Source organism: Coregonus lavaretus, assembly GCF_964263955.1.
Source record: "Coregonus lavaretus genome assembly, contig: HAP1_SCAFFOLD_410, whole genome shotgun sequence".
NCBI lineage: Eukaryota > Metazoa > Chordata > Actinopteri > Salmoniformes > Salmonidae > Coregonus > Coregonus lavaretus.
This window is the reverse complement of record NW_028161218.1, coordinates 33615-54248: the sequence shown is the minus strand read 5'-3', so window position 1 is coordinate 54248 and position 20634 is coordinate 33615. Positions and strand designations below refer to the sequence as shown.

At 41.8% G+C, this 20634-nt stretch overlaps 1 protein-coding gene across 1 annotated transcript; it reads left to right on the top strand.

Annotated features, from left to right (window-relative positions):
* Positions 1–1022: 1022 nt before the first annotated feature.
* On the top strand, positions 1023–19065 carry LOC311121010 (myosin heavy chain, fast skeletal muscle-like; the record flags this gene model as incomplete). The annotated part of the gene is made up of 39 exons (XM_084195554.1): positions 1023–1238; positions 1577–1723; positions 2786–2942; positions 3316–3343; positions 3744–3858; positions 3948–4040; positions 4217–4277; positions 4388–4486; positions 4780–4883; positions 5313–5451; positions 5915–6033; positions 6186–6335; positions 6430–6600; positions 6829–7132; positions 7831–7895; positions 7989–8076; positions 8193–8310; positions 8711–8834; positions 9276–9412; positions 10026–10281; positions 10513–10755; positions 11103–11279; positions 11376–11521; positions 11690–11780; positions 12388–12777; positions 12899–13025; positions 13526–13644; positions 13790–13986; positions 14125–14308; positions 14426–14591; positions 14905–15029; positions 15189–15497; positions 15735–15938; positions 16079–16204; positions 16343–16513; positions 18011–18115; positions 18212–18307; positions 18615–18746; positions 19045–19065. The coding sequence occupies 39 exons, from the start codon at positions 1023–1025 to the stop codon at positions 19063–19065; spliced, it is 5820 nt and encodes a 1939-aa protein (XP_084051680.1).
* Between the last annotated feature and the right edge of the window lie 1569 nt (positions 19066–20634).

Genomic DNA, 20634 nt, shown 5'->3' with positions numbered 1-20634 from the left:
GGTCAGATTAGAATTCATGAAAACTATTTTAGTGGTAGTGGGGCAACATGGACTCACTCCATTACAGTATTTGAGGGTCAGTGGTAGTAACATTGGAATACATTTGATAAATCAAACTTCTGATATTGTTATAACTATTAGTAATGAAATATATCTTATGTAAATTCAGTAAAATTCAATGAAGGGACAAATCTGACATTAAACAGTAATGTAATGGGAGTGTGGTGGTCCTGGAAGTGGGAGGTGCTAGTTAGGGACAGACACACAGGTCTGGGGGGGAGGTCTCTCCTACAGTCCATGTCCTTCCCCAGAGTGGTCCATAATTAACTTCTGCTTGGTTGGCACTTCCAACCAGATATAAGGAGGCTGGGGCCCCAGCATCCATAAGTCAGATACCTTCTTCCTCTTTGGTAAGACCTCTCCACCTCCTTAGATTTTTACATTTGTCTCATCTTTAATTTTTTACATTTGTCTCATCTTTGTACTCAGTGGCATTAGCTTAATGCACTGTTTGAATTGAGTTCTGCATGTCTCTTGTAAGATTCGACAATATGTAATCAAGTGGCATTGGTTTTAAATGTAGTTTTGAAATGTGTTTAACTTTAAACGTTTTAATTCAAATTTGTAACTTCTATTTACGGTCAAAAGTGGTGCTCCTGCATTTGTATGTAAATTGAGGGTGTGCTCTAGAATTTAACTGGGTTTAAAGTTATCAGTTCCACGTGTAGTTGAATTTGACATGGCAGTAATGATTGAGTTAAATGTTTTCTAGCCCTTTGGGTGCTAAATGATAAGGCTTTAGACTTGTGTGTTTTCACAACACCCTAATGTTTGACAGGGTCCTCTAAGAAGTACACATTCATCTGTAGAAGGGGAAAAAGAAGGTGAGACATGGTTTGAGTCTTCACATAAAAAGTAATGAGAATATTTGGAGAGATACTGCTCACCTAACTCTGTTGACTGGGGAGGAAGCAGAGTCAATCATGTTTCTTGTTTCATCTCTTTCCTAGTGATCCGTCACCATGAGTACGGACGCTGAGATGGAAATCTACGGCAAGGCTGCCATATACCTCCGTAAGTCTGAGAAGGAGAGGATGGAGGCACAAGCCATGCCCTTTGATTCAAAGAACTCCTGCTATGTGACAGACAAGGCAGAGCTGTACCTCAAGGGTCTGGTCACTGCCAGGGCCGATGGGAAGTGTACTGTAACAGTCACCAAACCTGACGGCACTAAGGAGGTAAGCCTGATCTGAAAAGTATTCAAGTTCAAGTTTGTGCAATTACTCTATTTATTGAAAAATCATCTAAGTTATATGAAAAAATGCCAATAGGCAATAAGACATAATTAACAAAAGATAGATTAAGAAGCATTTAATTGTTTATTTGTGTGCAGTATATATCCTTAAAACATTGACTAGTCAAGAATCACCAGTCATTTTTCAGTGGCTGATAACAAAGTAGTTGATTAAATGTGGATATGCATTATTTAAATGATTCAACTTGGATTTCATGAGCAAAACGCATTCAGTCATGTCCACTTTGATCTGTGTGTAATCTAGATTTCTGACTGTTTCAGGAAGGAAAAGAGTTCAAAGATGCAGACATCTACGAGATGAATCCCCCTAAGTATGACAAGATTGAGGACATGGCCATGATGACCTACCTGAATGAAGCCTCTGTGTTGTATAACCTCAAAGAGCGTTATGCAGCATGGATGATCTATGTAAGAAACCTGCACATACAAACACACACATATACAGTACCAGTGAAAAGTTTGGACACACCTACTCATTCTAGGGTTTTTCTTTATTTTTACAATTTTTCACATTGTAGAATGATAGTGAAGACATACAAACTATGTATACAGAAGATAGTCCTATTTGGTAAAAGACCAAGTCCATATTATAGCAAGAACAGCTCAAATAAGCAAAGAGAAACGACAGTCCATCATTACTTTAAGACATGAAGGTCAGTCAATCCTGAAAATGTGAAGAACTTTGAAAAGGTTATTTTTCTTTAGTTTTTTAGCAGACGCTCTTATCCAGAGCGACTTACAGGAGCAATTAGGGTTAAGTGCCTTGCTCAAGGGCACATCGACAGTTCTTCAAGTGCAGTCGTAAAAACCATCAAGCGCTATGATGAAACTGGCTCTCATGAGGGCCGCCACAGGAAAGGTAGACCCAGAGTTACCTCTGCTGCAGAGGATAAATTCATTAGAGTTACCAGCCTCAGAAATTGCAGCCCAAATAAGTGCTTTAATGAGTTCAAGTAACTGACACATCTTAACATCAACTATTCAGAGGAGACTGAGTGAATCAGGCCTTCATGGTCAAATTGCTGCAAAGAAACCACTACTAAAGGAAATCAATAATAAGAAGAGACTTGCTTGGGCCAAGAAACACAGATCTTTGGTTCCAACTGCTGTGTCTTTGTGAGAATCTTAAATATAAAATATATTTTGATTTGTTTAACGCTTTTTTGGTTACTACATGATTCCATATGTGTTATTTCATAGTTGTGATGTCTTCCCTATTATGCTACAATGTAGGAAATAGTTAAAATCAAGAAAAACACTTGAATGAGTAGGTGTGTCCAAACTTTTGACTGGTACTGTATATGAACAGAAGAAATACACACATACAGTACTATACATAAATTAATGGTAGAAACCAAACCAAATCAATACATCAGTATACCAAAGTACTCCCACATCCTCACATAAATCCTGATAAAAGTCCATCTGACTTTATTAATCCCCTAATTTAATTGAATCACTTTCATCCAGACCTACTCTGGGCTCTTCTGTGCCACGGTGAACCCCTACAAGTGGCTCCCCGTGTACGACGCAGAGGTTGTCAACGCCTACAGAGGGAAGAAAAGGGTGGAGGCTCCACCCCATATCTTCTCCGTCTCTGACAACGCCTTTCAGTTCATGCTGATTGGTACGAGCTCTCATGGATGGATGGATGGATGGATGGATGGATGGATGGATGGATGGATGGATGGATGGATGGATGGATGGATGGATGGATGGATGGATGGATGGATGGATGGATGGATGGATGTCCATGATTGCATATGGATCTCAAAGTCCATAAGTGTTTATGGATGGATGGATGAATGGAAGTGAAAATATGCTTTAGAGAGATATCTACTGTTTTCTAGTCTAGGTAATAACAGTTTGCTGGGAATATTTGTTTTCACTACCAATGAATGAAAAATGTTCCAAAATGAAATGCATGATGATGCTATGAATGAAATAATGTCCCCATAATGTTACTTGAGTACGATAAGCAATATGTATTTCGGTTACAGATAAGGAGAACCAGTCCATCCTGATTACGTAAGTTTTTTACAAATATTACACTTTTAGCAATATGTTGGGTCACTTCCCACTGGGCACACACTGGTTAAATCAATGTTGAACCAACATGAAACAGACGTTGAATTGACGTCCGTTCCCAATGGGATGAAAATAAGTGATGATTAGGCTTAATAATGAATATTTGTTCATTTACATTTTTGTCATTTAGAATCCAGAGTGACTGCATCCTTTTTCATACTGGTCCCCCGTGGGAATTGAACCCACAACCCTGGCATTGCAAGCACCATGCTCTACCAACTAAGCCACACAGGATTTTCTTATGTTAGAAAACAGGTCAACAGTGTATTTTTCTATGCTATTTCTTAGTGAAAGCCAATCTGACACTCAAACACCCCTCTTTCTCTGTCATATAAACCAGTGGAGAATCCGGTGCAGGAAAGACTGTCAACACCAAGCGTGTCATCCAGTACTTCGCCACCATTGCAGTGTCTAGTGGCGAGAAGAAGAAGGAAGCAGACCCCAGCAAAATGCAGGTAGGTTGGGCTCATGTTTGCCTTTTTAACACATTCCAAGAAAAAATTACTTTACCAGTTTCTGAGCAACTTGTGTTTGTCTCAATCAGGGGTCTCTTGAGGATCAGATCATTGCAGCTAACCCTCTGCTGGAGGCTTACGGTAATGCCAAGACAGTGAGGAACGACAACTCATCTCGCTTTGTAAGTATGAAGGGCATACTGTGGAAGTGACCTTATATTGGACACATGTGTTTCAGTAGTTCCCTATTGATATGTCAATAGATGTCCAACAACCTGTAACATTTAAAGGGGTCCATCAAAGTAAAATGTTAGATTTATTTTGTTGACCTATTTCTAACCCCCGTGCTCTACTATAGGGTAAATTCATCAGGATTCACTTCCAAGGTGGTAAACTGGCTAAAGCTGACATTGAGACCTGTGAGTTGGTTTTGATTGTTTCTCAATGCTTTCCTAAATTCACAGAATATTTTTGGGGGATCACATATTCAAATTCTCTCTCTCTCTCTCGCTCTCTCTTTCACCCTCAGACCTGCTGGAGAAGTCCAGAGTGTCCTTCCAGCTGCCCGATGAGAGAGGCTACCACATCTTCTTCCAGATGATGACAGGCCACAAACCTGAGATAGTTGGTACGAAAAGAAGAGGTTCATGGGAGATTCTTCCCACCCCCATCTGTGGAACTTATTAAACATGTTCATAATCTACACTGATAATACTATTACATCTTTGGGAAAGATGTATCAAGTGATGCACTGTGATCACACTAGTCCACAAGTCTTTGTCCCCTCTTTTGATGCTATTTATTATATACTACATGTATCCTTGAGTCCATCTATTGAGTAAAGGAGAGAGAGATACTGTAAAGGTAGGAGAGCACAATTCTAAGAGATTTAACTGACAAGCCATTCTCTGTTGTCCACAGAAATGGCCCTCCTCACCACCAACCCCTACGACTTCCCCATGTGTAGCCAGGGTCAGATCGCTGTGGCCAGCATCGACGACAAGGAAGAGCTGGATGCCACAGACGTGAGTCAAACAAAGGGTTAACCAAACTCTAGATATAGAAAGGGAATGACCATCAAACACACTGAATGCACTGTGAAATTCCAACTTGGTGGAAGCTGGGAATGTTCATGTATGTTTTTGTTTGATTCTAAATGCCTTGTGTTAGTTAGGCATGTGCCTCAAGGAACTCTTCATGCCTTTACACTTAGCCTTGAGGCTAATACATGTAAGACATCCACAAGAGAGCACCACTAAGTTTCCTTTGGAGCTGTGTAAAACTCCTTTTGTGCTGCCATCAACTAGTGTGTTGGCCAAGCGTTATCATGTGGAACAGAGAAGCCTTTCAAATCTATCCATCCCATTGTTCTGCAGTGAGCAGCACAGAACTGTAGTGTAACTGAGCAAACTACCGTTCAGTTCATCACTGTTGTACTTCCTCTTTAATGCCAGGATGCCATTACAATCCTGGGCTTCAGTAACGATGAGAAGATTGGCATCTACAAGCTGACAGGAGCTGTAGTGCACCATGGCAACATGAAATTCAAGCAGAAGCAGCGTGAGGAGCAGGCCGAGCCAGACGGCACAGAGGGTGAGTCCCACTCATAGATATACAATATGTAAAGCATTAGTCCCATTCCCAGTCCCACTCATAGATATACAATATGTAAAGCATTAGTCCCATTCCCAGTCCCACTCATAGATATACAATATGTAAAGCATTAGTCCCATTCCCAGTCCCACTCATAGATATACAATATATAAAGTATTAGTCCCATTCCCAGTCCCACTCATAGATATACAATATGTAAAGCATTAGTCCCATTCCCAAACATAGAAATAGAACACGTAAGACAGACAGTGCCACATGAAAGTGATGCAGGAGATCATTTTTGGAGAACAAATTCTGAGCTCCAGAAATGATTTGAAATGATGGATGTGGGTGAATCAAAACCTAACTCACAAAGAAGTTAGCCAAACTATTTTGACAGTGTGACATTAAAAACAAAGTGATCTTGTGTCCCTGAGTCTGTTGTTGTTGGTTCTCTCTCCAGTGGCTGATAAAATCGCCTACCTGCTTGGCCTGAACTCAGCTGAGATGTTGAAGGCTCTGTGCTACCCCAGAGTGAAGGTCGGCAACGAGTATGTGACCAAGGGACAGACTGTGGCTCAGGTAAGGCGGCCAAACACAGCATCCACCATTTTCTGAGCATCATCATTATTTAGGGAACGAGTGTATTGCTTTTGTTTTTCCAAAGCTTGTGTAACCATATCACTGGACATGGTCAATATTTCCTGTGTTAATTTGAGGTGTTATCATTGCAGGTTAATAACTCAGTCAGCGCTCTGGCCAAGTCTATCTATGAGAGGATGTTCTTGTGGATGGTCATCCGTATCAATGAAATGTTGGACACCAAGCAGCCAAGGCAGTTCTATATCGGTGTGCTTGACATTGCCGGGTTTGAGATCTTTGATGTGAGTACGAGACCAGAACAAGACAATTAGTTGTGATTGAGATGGATTACAGCCTTGTATGATGAAATTATCTCTTTGAAAATTCCATCAACAGTACAACAGCATGGAGCAGCTGTGCATCAACTTCACCAATGAGAAACTGCAACAGTTTTTCAACCACACCATGTTCGTCCTGGAGCAAGAGGAGTACAAGAAGGAGGGAATCGTCTGGGCCTTCATTGACTTCGGCATGGACTTGGCTGCCTGCATTGAGCTTATTGAGAAGGTAAACTGTCTGTGAGGATTATACTGGACCGCAACAGCAAAGCTCATAGGGAGTGCTGTGTGAGACATTATCACAGTTTTACAACGCATCTGACTGTTGAGAACTCAATATGTTTCCTATTATGTGCCTCTAAATTAATATAATCCTATAATAGCATGTTTACTAAAGGAATGAATGTAATCCTAAATGTAAATATCACTAATTTGATATACATCTCTTTTCATAAAGCCATTGGGCATCTTCTCCATCCTTGAAGAGGAGTGCATGTTCCCCAAGTCTTCAGACACTACCTTCAAGGACAAGCTGTATTGCCAACATCTTGGGAAAACAAAGGCGTTTGAGAAGCCCAAGCCTGCCAAAGGCAAGGCAGAGGCCCACTTCTCCCTGGTGCACTATGCCGGTACTGTGGACTACAACATCACTGGCTGGCTGGAGAAGAACAAGGACCCCCTGAACGACTCAGTTTGTCAGTTATACGGGAAGTCTGGAGTCAAAATCCTGGCTGCCCTGTATCCCGCTGCCCCACCAGAGGGTAAGTATCAGGTCAAAATATTTAACAAGGCACTAGCTACAACTCAGTCCCACATTTTCTTTAAAATAGCTTTGAATGTATCACAATTGTATCACAATTTTCTCAGGGTTTATCACTGGGATAATTTATTTATACACTCGGTTAAAGTGGCAATATGTAACTTTTTGGGCAGCCCCACCAAATGCACATAGAAAAGTGAGTTGTAGATCTCTCATTCTACTTGAAAGCAAGTCTAAGAAGCGATAGATTTGTTCTATGCTTCCCGTTATTCCGTTTTGTTTTTGCATCTTTTACTTTGGGTTTTGTTCAACCAGCTTCAAACAGCTGAAACAACAATATCTTTGGTTATAGAAAATGTATTTCACAGCGGTTTAGCTGGTATAGTGATTCTCTACACTATGCTAGTTAATTTTTTCACATAGGTTTTAGCAACCAGGAAATAGCGGAGAGATTTCTGCATAGTGCAACTTTAATTTAATTATATAATAGGTGTTATTTTACACAAATCTCATTGGTCGCATTTGCATCTAGATAAGTGTGATAAGTTAACCCGAGATTCTCTGGTTTATAATTAATGTGCTTTCTGGAGACAAGACCACTCTAGATTTCTTACATACTCTTATTATTATTCTATTTATTCCACCCGCTCTAGGAAATGTACTTTTCTAGTTATCTTGAACTTTTCCCCATTTGAACAGATACAAGCAAGAAAGGAGGCAAGAAGAAGGGTGGTTCCATGCAGACTGTGTCCTCCCAGTTCAGGGTGAGCTTTTGAAACGTGTATATTCAGTCCTTCAAAAGGTGCATTGATAATCATAAATGATGTCTGAGAAAATGGTTTGTAACCCTCTTACAGGAGAACTTACATAAGCTGATGACCAACTTGAGGAGCACTCATCCTCACTTTGTGCGCTGCCTGATCCCCAACGAGTCAAAGACTCCAGGTACAATAAATATTGAGTTAAATATTACATCTTATCAGTACAGTATCAGTGACTTTAACAATCTCAATCTTTAACCTGTTTATGTGTATTAAAAGAGACTTGGTTTGTTTTACCAGGTCTGATGGAGAACTTCCTGGTTATCCACCAGCTCAGGTGTAATGGTGTACTGGAGGGTATCAGGATCTGCAGAAAGGGCTTCCCCAGCAGAATCCTTTATGCTGATTTCAAGCAGAGGTACACGCACTTAAACACAAATGCGCAAATGCACACAATCACAGAGAGATCTTCTCTAAGGGTTTTCCAGCATCAGAATAGTCTTACCTTATAAGTAATACAGTCAGGTCCAAAATGACTGGCCCTCTTGCTAAGATGAGCAGAAAAGACTGGTATCAAATGTATAATAAAGATACTGAACTATATTGTATGGTCAAACATTTGTGACAATTATATTATTTTATACTAATACAATTGTTCAGAGAAAGAGAGATAAAATAATATAATTGTGTTTGATTTGTTTAGTGTTTTTTGCTCATCTTCATCAAGGGTGACCTCACTGTAATAATTATAATTATGACCTCACTGTATAACCAACCTATTACAGCTTGGCATACTTTAAAACTGTCTCCTCATTCAGGTACAAAGTACTGAATGCCAGTGTCATCCCCGAGGGCCAGTTCATGGACAACAAGAAGGCTTCTGAGAAGCTGCTTGGGTCCATTGATGTGAATCACGATGATTACAAGTTTGGACACACCAAGGTCAGTCAAATACCCCCCAGCAAAAGCTGACAACAAAACACTACTTCAATGATAATTTAAACCCTTACCATATAAAATCTCTCCAGTTGATCTATCCATCCTTTTGTTCTTTCTTCTTCATTTAACTAAAGGAAAAGGTGGAAAAACATTGTAGTGTTTTTTACTTCAACGTCATAGAAGTATAGAAGAGAAACTAAACTCATTATCATGTGCATTGTGTTAGAGTGGTATGGCTGCAGTTATCTGTATCTGTGGACATTATTAATCTACAACTGTAGAGTAACTAACAACTTAGAAACATCATATCTCATGGTTTGTTTGTAACCATTGCAAAGTTAATGTTGTCAAATCAGTCTAGTGGAGTTGTTCCCCTCTTTTGATTCAACCCTTTCTATCTGTCACCATCTGTGGTTCCATTGACCATGTTAACCTGTGTCTCAGGTGTTCTTCAAAGCCGGTCTTCTGGGTGTCCTGGAGGAGATGAGAGATGAGAAGCTGGCCTCTCTGGTCGGCATGCTCCAGGCTCTCAGCCGTGGATTCCTCATGAGGAGAGAGTTTAGCAAGATGATGGAGAGGAGGTGAGGAATAGTGGACATCTTGGCAAAGCATACTGTCAACCACCCGTATCTAATGCATTATGATTACATGCTGTATATGCTGTGAGTTGTTCAGAATAAGAAAGTTCATCTTATAATGCTCTATTAAAGCTAGAATTCTTAATTGAAACATTAACAAAGAGGAAACCCCGCCTCTGTTTTGGTATACAGCTGTGGGATGGGCCTGGAGCATTGCAACTATTCTCTAATTGGTAGACAGAGATATGGTGATAGTTTTAAGCTTGTTTTGAGTCCATACAGTGTTTGTTTCCATTTACATTGTTTGCAAACATTGTAGTAAAACAAGCTTATATTTGGGGTTAATTAATTTAAATAAATCCAAAATGTAGCAATTAAGGATTATATCGTTATAGCTTCAGTTTGGCATTTAGCAAGCTGTTCAATTGTCTTTTAAATGTGTGGTATTTACCTATTCATTCTTGAAGAACATAAAATGCCTCATGAGCTTAACATGCATGACCTGTCAATCCTTGCATCTAGAGTTCGGGGCGTTCCATTTTGTTGTTCTTCTAATCCCTGAATGTACCTTTAAGCATGTCACTCACCATGCCACTATATCCTTTCTGTCGACCAGAGAATCCATTTACACCATCCAGTACAATGTCCGCTCATTCATGAATGTGAAACACTGGCCATGGATGAAGGTCTATTACAAGATCAAGCCCCTGCTGAAGAGCGCTGAGACTGAGAAGGAGCTGGCCAACATGAAGGAGAACTATGAGAAGATGAAGACAGACCTGGCCAAGGCTCTGGCCAAGAAGAAGGAGTTGGAGGAGAAGTTGGTGTCCCTGGTGCAGGAGAAGAATGACCTGGCGCTCCAAGTTGCATCTGTGAGTGAACAACAACCCTCATATGGGTACATTTACACACAAATGAATACACACATGAACACACACACACACTGTAAAGTATGTGGTAAACTCAAAACATTTCTATTGCCAATGTAATATGCTGTATTTATTTCATGAATTTCTATTGATTTGCTCTGACCTCTTTGACTAAAGTGTATATTTTGTTACACAAAGTGAGGCCGTAGATCTTTGCTCCTGCTCTGAAACCAGGATTCAGAAAATCTGAACGATGCTGAGGAAAGGTGCGAGGGGCTCATCAAGAGCAAGATCCAGCTGGAGGCCAAACTCAAAGAGCTGACCGAGAGACTGGAGGATGAGGAGGAGATCAATGCTGAGTTGACTGCCAAGAAGAGGAAGCTGGAGGATGAGTGCTCTGAGCTGAAGAAGGACATTGATGACCTGGAGCTCACCCTGGCCAAAGTGGAGAAGGAGAAACACGCCACTGAAAACAAGGTCTAGTGACTTACCATAGACAGTCTAACCAAACAATAATCCAAACAATAATCAACTCAAAACATAGCTTAACAATAATGGAATTCAAGTTGTATTGTAGGTGCAGGAAAAATTAAGACACAACAGTGGAATTTCAGTTGCGGGGTACTCACCACATTCATTGCATTTTCTGCTCCCTACTCATTTATGACTTCCACTCAGTACACTGGCATAGTGTACACTGCCATCTAGTGTTGAATCTATAGTACAGTACATGTTGACACATTTCTAATTTAAATGAATGCAATATATAACAAACTAAATCTCCCCTTTATGGTGAAGTATAATTATGTTGTGACCATTTTCAGGTTAAAAACCTGACAGAGGAGATGGCATCTATGGATGAGAGTGTTGCCAAGCTGACCAAGGAGAAGAAAGCCCTCCAAGAGGCCCACCAGCAGACACTGGACGACCTGCAGGCAGAGGAGGACAAAGTCAACACTCTGACCAAGGCCAAGACCAAGCTGGAACAGCAAGTGGACGACGTGAGTGGAGTTTGATATTTTAACCATTATAGTGTGTAAGATTATATTATCTTCAGTTGTTTAGATTTTAACAATATATTTGTTTTTATCTTATAGCTTGAGGGTTCTCTGGAGCAAGAGAAGAAGCTCCGTATGGACCTTGAGAGATCCAAGAGAAAGCTGGAGGGAGATCTGAAACTGGCCCAGGAGTCCATAATGGACCTGGAGAATGACAAGCAGCAGGCTGATGAGAAAATCAAGAAGTAAACACAAACAAATGACTACAGTATCAGCTGCTATAATGGTTGTTCTTGATTAATTATGAATTAGCATTTGCATGTGATTCTTAAAAGCAACATGAATGGTATTATACTCCCTTTACACTATCAAACCTAAACCAACTCTGCAATCAACGTGTTTGTGTTTTTTAGGAAGGAGTTTGAGACCACTCAGCTCCTCAGCAAGATTGAGGATGAGCAGTCTCTGGGAGCTCAGCTGCAGAAGAAGATCAAGGAACTCCAGGTACAGTACAAGATCAAAGGATCTAAGCTCCAGACACACTGAATAATTTCCTGAAATAAACGGACACATTTGTCCATGTGACTTCTGATGGCTCGGTAGGTGTTTCTTGCTGACATTTCCTACCATTGTAAAGATGGTGCTTCCATCGAGTTAGATAGAGGACTCATCTTTGTGTCTGTGCCATTATGGCGTTTGTGACAGAAAAGGCATCTCCGTTTTTTAAGTAGTCATTTTTGAACCCGATCGAACAACCCAAGAACACTCGAGGCTGTAATCGCTGCCAAAGGTGCTTCAACAAAGTAATGAGTAAAGGTTCTGAATTAATACTTATGTAAATGTGCTATTTCAGTTAATTTTATTTTTTTATACATTTGCAAAAAACATTCTAAGAACCTGTTTTTGATTTGTCTTTATGGGGTGTTGTGTGTAGAATGATGAGGCAAAAAATAAAATTTATCAATTTTAGAATAAAGCTGTAACGTATTAAAATGTGGAAAAAGTAAAGGTGTCTGAATATTTTCTGAATGCACTATTATTATTTTTAGAGAATACATTTTTTCAACTGTATTGTAGTGTTAATCCCCCCTGCTTCTGCCCCCTGTTCTAGGCCCGTATTGAGGAGCTGGAGGAGGAAATTGAGGCTGAGCGTGCTGCCAGGGCTAAGGTTGAGAAGCAGAGGGCCGATCTCTCCAGGGAACTTGAGGAGATCAGCGAGAGGCTGGAGGAGGCCGGAGGCGCCACTGCTGCTCAGATTGAGATGAACAAGAAGCGTGAGGCTGAGTTCCAGAAGCTGCGTCGTGATCTTGAAGAGTCCACCCTGCAGCACGAGGCCACAGCCGCCGCTCTGCGAAAGAAGCAGGCCGACAGTGTGGCTGAGCTCGGGGAGCAGATCGACAACCTGCAGCGCGTCAAGCAGAAGCTGGAGAAGGAGAAGAGCGAGTACAAGATGGAGATTGATGACCTCTCCAGCAACATGGAGGCCGTCGCCAAGGCTAAGGTGAGTAGTGATGTTTTGGTCAAGCATTGTTGAGGAGTGTCAACTACATTACCATTCAAGTGAACTGAAGTTAACAGGAGTCCCATATATGAAGTAATGATGGTACATGTTTCACTAACAGGGCAATCTGGAGAAGATGTGTCGTACACTTGAGGACCAGCTGAGCGAGCTCAAGACTAAGAATGATGAGAATGTTCGCCAGGTCAACGACATCAGCGGACAGAGGGCCAGACTCCTGACAGAAAATGGTACCATCAACAATGAAATACAACCCTATGCTTTCCTTCAGTAGAACACAATAACATGTGTTGGGGGCTGTATCCACATAATTTCTACTGTACTATTCACATTTTACATTTTAGTCATTTAGCAAACGCTCTTATCCTGAGCGACTTTCAGTTAGTGAGTGCATACATAATTTTTTTATACTGGCCCCCCGTGGGAATCCAACCCACAACCCTGGCGTTGCAAACACCATGCTCTACCAACTGAGCTACATCCCTGCCGGCCATTCCTTCCCCTACCCTGGACCAATTGTACGCCGCCCCATGGGTCTCCTGGTCACGGCCGGCAACGACTGGATTCAAACCAGGATCTCTAGTGGCACAGCTAGCACTGCAATGCAGTGCCTTAGACCACTGCGCCACTCGAGAGACACCACCTAACATTGCCCTATGATACCTCCAAATACATTTTCAATCTTAGAGAACAGAGACCCTATTAACTAGATATCCCTCTATCCCTGCAGGTGAGTTTGGCCGCCAGCTGGAGGAGAAGGAAGCCCTGGTGTCTCAGCTGACCAGAGGAAAACAGGCCTTCACCCAGCAGGTGGAGGAGCTGAAGAGGGCGATTGAGGAGGAGGTCAAGGTAAGGGACCCAAAATGGACTCCACCGACCACAGAGTTTAGAGCCATATCTTCATATAGATGGTGACTATGCCACCCTTAGAGTCTTCTACTATGATTAGTTTGACTATCTCTCGAATCTCTCTTGGTCTCTTTCTCTCTCACAGGCTAAAAATGCACTGGCCCATGGTGTCCAGTCTGCCCGCCATGACTGTGACCTCCTGAGGGAGCAGTTTGAGGAGGAGCAGGAGGCCAAGGCAGAGCTGCAACGCGGCATGTCAAAGGCCAACAGTGAGGTGGCTCAGTGGAGGACTAAGTATGAAACTGATGCCATCCAGCGCACAGAGGAACTGGAGGAGGCCAAGTGAGTCGCACGCAACAGCAACAACTCAAATATAGGGTGTGGATGGTGAGGAGGGTAGGGGGATCTGAGAAAATGTTACGTCAAAATATATTGTAACATATGTTTCAAACCGAAAAACCACCCTCTGTTGTACAACAGGAAGAAGCTGGCCCAGCGTCTGCAGGAGGCTGAGGAGACCATTGAGGCGACCAACTCCAAGTGTGCATCCCTGGAGAAGACCAAGCAGAGGCTGCAGGGAGAGGTGGAGGACCTCATGATTGATGTTGAGAGAGCCAACGCATTGGCCGCCAACCTCGACAAGAAGCAGAGGAACTTTGACAAGGTAAAAATGAAAACCAAATTTTCTGCTATATAATCAATTGAAGTATAATTGTAGCATGTTTCTGATTCAAAACTCTTCATCTATGCCTTCTAATGAAAATCCCATGTATTTCACTAGGTTCTGGCAGAGTGGAAGCAGAAGTATGAGGAGGGTCAGGCAGAGCTGGAAGGAGCTCAGAAGGAGGCTCGCTCTATGAGTACTGAACTTTTCAAGATGAAGAACTCCTACGAGGAGGCTCTGGATCATCTGGAGACTCTGAAGAGAGAGAACAAGAACCTGCAACGTGAGCATTTGACAGCAATTCTATTTGGCTCATGTTTGACTAGTGTTTTGAAAATGGAGGGAACTGTAATCATCAAAACTACTATTACACCATTTCAGAGTTTTCATGTGAAGTATAAAAATATATAAATGGAACATGTAATTGCTATTGCTTTTAACAACCCAAGGAAGTTGAGGGCAATTAGATTTGTAAGACCGTATGAAGTGCTGTTAATTAATTAACTGTTATCATGATTCAATGTCAACTTCAATGCATTGGCGATATCCACTGAAAATCTCCCAAGTCTAAACTGCTCCTGTGTGTGTGTGTGCAGAGGAGATCTCTGACCTGACTGAGCAGATCGGAGAGACTGGCAAGAGCATCCATGAGCTGGAGAAGGCCAAGAAGACCGTGGAGACAGAGAAGTCTGAGATCCAGACCGCTCTGGAGGAGGCTGAGGTACAAACTACAGCTGTTTGATGGGAAAAGCAGTGTTGCACTAGTCAATGCCAGCTACAGGCTAATGCTCCCTGCTTTGGTGTTCATATATATATATTTAATTCCTTGTACACATCCAAATATATTGAACAATTCGCCTGACTGCTTCTGTTTGTCCAGGGCACACTGGAGCACGAGGAATCCAAGATTCTGCGTGTGCAGCTGGAGCTGAACCAGATCAAGGGTGAGGTGGACAGGAAGCTGGCTGAGAAGGATGAGGAGATGGAGCAGATCAAGAGGAACAGCCAGAGGGTGGTTGACTCCATGCAGAGCACCCTGGACTCTGAGGTCAGGAGCAGGAATGACGCCCTGAGGGTGAAGAAGAAGATGGAGGGAGACCTGAACGAGATGGAGATCCAGCTGAGCCACTCCAACAGGCAGGCCGCTGAGGCCCAGAAACAGCTGAGGAATGTCCAGGGACAGCTCAAGGTAAAGGGAATGTTTAAAAATCTGAACATGGAGAGGGATTTGTTTGTGAATCTGTAAAAAATAATAGAACAGAGGACTTGAATAGAGTGTATTATGTACTAAAGGTAGAGATATTTGGTAAACTCTTTCCAATTAACATTTCTATCACCAATCCTTTCGCCCCTACTTCCACTAAAACTTTGAAACTTTAAACTACTTCCACAAGTCCTAATGAACCTATGTCATTGTGAAATCCAGGATGCCCAAGTGCACCTTGATGATGCCGTCCGCGCCGCAGAGGACATGAAGGAACAGGCAGCCATGGTGGAGCGCAGAAACGGTCTGATGGTGGCTGAAATCGAGGAGCTGAGAGTTGCTCTGGAGCAGACAGAGAGAGGCCGCAAAGTGGCTGAGACTGAGCTGGTAGACGCCAGCGAGCGTGTTGGACTGCTGCACTCCCAGGTATGGGTCAAAAGCCAATGAAACTCAACCAACCATACTGTTTACACACAACAGTATTTCAACAGCGCTTGCTTTTAGATTTTCATAATATCAGCCCTGTGACATGTGAGTCAAACAAATCGTCTTGTTTCCTCCTTCAGAACACCAGCCTTCTGAACACCAAGAAGAAGCTGGAGACTGACCTGGTGCAGGTGCAGGGAGAGGTGGACGACATTGTCCAGGAGGCCAGGAATGCAGAGGAGAAGGCCAAGAAGGCCATCACTGACGTGAGTCCTGGAATTACATCAACTTGATTTGTCCCCAAGGTCCAAATGTAGCTGGGCTGGTTAAGAACAACAAAGATCTCAGAGGAATGTTATGATTGGTGCCAATTGTTGCATAAATTAAACAAACTACTTTTCCAGGCGGCCATGATGGCTGAGGAGCTGAAAAAGGAGCAGGACACCAGCTCTCACCTGGAGAGGATGAAGAAGAACCTGGAGGTCACAGTCAAGGACCTGCAGCACCGCCTGGATGAGGCTGAGAATCTGGCCATGAAGGGAGGCAAGAAGCAGCTCCAGAAACTGGAGTCCAGGGTGAGTTAACAGCAGGGTGGATTAGGGTGGATTGAAAGACAGATTGCTGGAAATGTATTTGATCATATAAAAATACACAGGATAATTGTTTCATGACTTTTTCTCTCAATAACCCAGTTAGATCAGGAGTTCCCAAACAGTTTTGCTTCGCGGACCCCTTTTGTGATAGAGAATTCATCAGGGACCCCCTCATAATATCAGAACCCAACTCCTACTTTAGTTTTACTATGACTTCTGCAGTGCGTGGCTGGACTAATCAAGTCTCGGCCCCTGGGAAATAACATTTTAAAGTCACCTTTTGGCACCAGAAACAACATCCTGCAGTTTTAAAGCTAATTTCCTGTAATTCTACACATTTTGCCTTTGGGCAGAGAGAAAACCCACTGGGCACAGACGTCATTTCAACATCTATTCCACGTTGGTTCAATGTAATTTCATTGAAAATTACGTGGAAACAACATTGATTCAACCATTGTGTGCCCGGTTGGAATGTTGTAGTTTTAGAGCTAATTTCTTGCAATTCTACACATTTTGCCATGGGGCGGAGAGAACATTTATAAAGCTTAAATTAAATGACGGTGCATTTATATTCAAAACAAAACATTTGGGGAATATGTTATACTTAAGTAGTGGTGTTGAGAAGAATTGGAGCCAAGACCTTCGATATAAAAAAGTATTTATCCAGTTGCTTCATTCAGGCTTGTACAGTTGTCGTGGGAAGACTTCTAAACTGCAAATCTATTCAAATGTTATTGGTCACATACACATATTTAGCAGATGTTATTGCGGGTGTAGCGAAATGCTTGTGTTCCTAGCTCCAACAGTGCAGTAGTATCTAACAATTCACAACAATACACACAAATCTATAAGTAAAGAATGAGTTCAGGCAAGTAGGGGCCTCTAGTGGCCATTCGGGTACTGCACCATACACTTAGAAAAGCAGTAGAGACCTCTAGTGGCCATTCTGGTACTGCACCATACACTTAGAAAAGCAGTAGAGGCCTCTAGTGGCCATTCTGGTACTGCACCATAAACTTAGAAAAGCATTCCAGAATGGACATAGAAATACAAGAAGAATTGAGTTGGAAGAAATGGATCATGGATAGAGTACTGTGGATACCAATATCACCGAGAGCCTCCCAGAACCACGTTGTGCGTCTAAGGGTGAAGAACGTAAATTGTGGATTACTAATATTACATTGTACTGCATTGCACTCTCTAAACTTTGTCCACATATCACTGGTAGTTTAATCTGTTCTTGCTAGAAATATTCATAACAAAATGTAAATGTAAATTCCCCTTTGGGAACCACTGACCTAGATAATGAAAAGTTGTTGTTATTATTACAGACCCCTTCAATTAAATGTTTAGAAGTACATAGGGACAGATAACAGTTGTGCCTCCTTGACTGGGTAGAACACTACACCTCTGGGTTACAAAGATTTGTTACGTCTGATTTCACCACCTCAAACATATACGTTTATTTCTTCCACAAAGGTGCGTGAGCTCGAGACTGAGGTGGAGGCCGAGCAGAGAAGAGGTGTAGACGCAGTCAAGGGAGTCCGCAAGTATGAGCGCAGAGTCAAGGAGCTCACTTACCAGGTAAGAGAAAGTGCCTTCTTCACACACTTGACAGTAACACAGACAGGTTTGTGTATAAAACTATACTGACATTGATTCTTTGATCTTCTCCCACAGACTGAGGAGGATAAGAAGAACGTTAGCAGACTTCAGGACCTGGTAGATAAGCTGCAGTTGAAAGTGAAGGCCTACAAGAGGCAGGCTGAGGAAGCGGTGAGTCACATACTTAGTCAAATACTCTGAAAGCATACATTCGAAGAAAACTAATTTCCCTACAAAACTTAATGTCCATACAGTTTAGTTGAATAAGTGTTGCTACTTCACATTGCTGTACAGGGGGATGGTCTAGTGATAGTGCTGGAGGCAGCGGTTTGATCCCCTGTTCCGCCACTCACTTTCTCTGCTGTATCATCCATCTCCCTATATACATTGCTATCCTAAATGTATATTTTAATTTGCTACCTGAAGTTTCAAAGTGTAAATACTGATGTTCTGCTCTCCCTGTCTTTTCCTCACCCAGGAGGAAGCAGCCAATAGCCATATGTCTAAGTTCAGGAAGGTTCAGCATGAGCTGGAGGAGGCTGAGGAGCGTGCTGACATCGCTGAGACTCAGGTCAACAAGCTCAGAGCCAAGACCCGTGACACTGGAAAGGTACAGAACTGCTGCTGACTCATGTTCAAATATGACCACATAAACACCACCTATGATTCAATCTTCACAGAGGTCAACACAGACCTTTTACACTCACTCAACTGTATTTAAGATCTCTGAGAAGAACATTTTAAGGTAGGGCAACAACAACAAAAAATATTATTTCAAGTTAGTACCTCAAAATTGAAATCCAAGCTGAGCACTGAGCTTGAAAATGCTTGATCCATTATATTCTTTCCAAGTGTTCATATATTTAGCATGTTAATTATTAATACTGATCCATTCTTTCTTCTTACAGGGCAAAGAAGTTGCTGAATAAACAAGACCAAGTCTTATCATTTTCCTGTGTTGCATAAAATATGATTTTCATGGTGAAATGTTGAGCATTGATTAAAAACATGTTGACCTACATACACTTCCTTTGTGACTGTGGACTCATTACTCAGCACACAGCTTTTTCATACCATACAAATATTGTACTTTAATTAAAGGAGCAATCTGGGATTCCAACAACAACAATGTGGTCACATCAGCTGAGGGAGAAATGTAACCTCTCTCAAATTCATAGACTGAGCTATGGATGTAAGGACTGACCATCCATAACATCAAAAAGATAGTTTTAATTCTTTACACTTGGAGGAATTGGCCAATATGGACAGGCCCAAATTTAAACGTTTCTAAAATAAAAAAAAGAGAAGCATATGCATAACCATGGTAACAGTTTAAAAGGGAACACTGCTCAGAGAAAGGTTCTCAGGAAACAACAGGATATTTGCATTTGAATTTTGTCACAGATTATGTGCACATTAACCTCTCGTGGAAAGACTTATAAACTTACAAACTTATAAATTGTTATCGATCATCTGACAAAATAACACATTTTAGTTCTCGGTTTAACCGATATGTGCAAATAAATGGGAAAATAAATGACAAAAGTGATATTGATTTATCATTAGCCAATTTGTATTTCCAATAGATTTTTGGCAGCTATACACCCCCATAATGATTAGAGTTCCTCTCCTACCTACTAGTGGTGAAATTCACATTATTACAGATATTATTACGGTCACGTTTCAGGAGAAGACCCAGGTCCAGACAGTGTTGAAGTAACAAAAGTTTATTACAAAAACAGGGGGCAGGCCAACGACAAGTCAAGGGCAGGCAGAGGTCAGTAATCCAGATCAGAGTCCAAAAGGTACAGAGCGGCAGGCAGTCTCACGGTCAGGGCAGGCAGAGGTCAATAATCCAGGGTGGTGTGACAAGGTACCGGCCGGCAGGCAGGCTCAGGCAGAATGGTCAAAACAGGAACTTGACAAAGACAGGCGCAAGGGGGAAACTGCTGGTAGGCTTGTTGAAACAAAACAAGCTGGCAACAGATAAACAGAGAACACAGGTATAAATACACTGGGGATAATGGGGAAGATGGGCGACACCTGGAGGGGGGTGGAGACAATCACAAAGACAGGTGAAACAGATCAGGGTGTGACATGGCCATTGGCTCAACTTACCCCAAGGCAAACATTTTGACTATATTAGCCCACACAGCTACAAGGATGCACTTTCATGCCAGGTTTAAGACCTCATATAGAAGCTTATAGTGTCCCCAACTGATTTATAGAACAATCTTAAAATGATCTACTTTGGTTTAGATACAAACATCATGAAACCTAACATTTTTATTAATTTGACTTGGTGAAAATCTGTTTTTTTTGGACCTAACTTGATGACCACTTTTTCCATGTGGTTTCTACCTTCACAGACTCCATGAAATGATGAGCTCTTCCTAATTATTTGGTCAAATTATGAATTGTGTGTATGGGTTCTAGGAAACAACGGTAACTCAACTTACCCCTTCGGCTCAACCTACCCCTTACCCCAATCTCCCCTA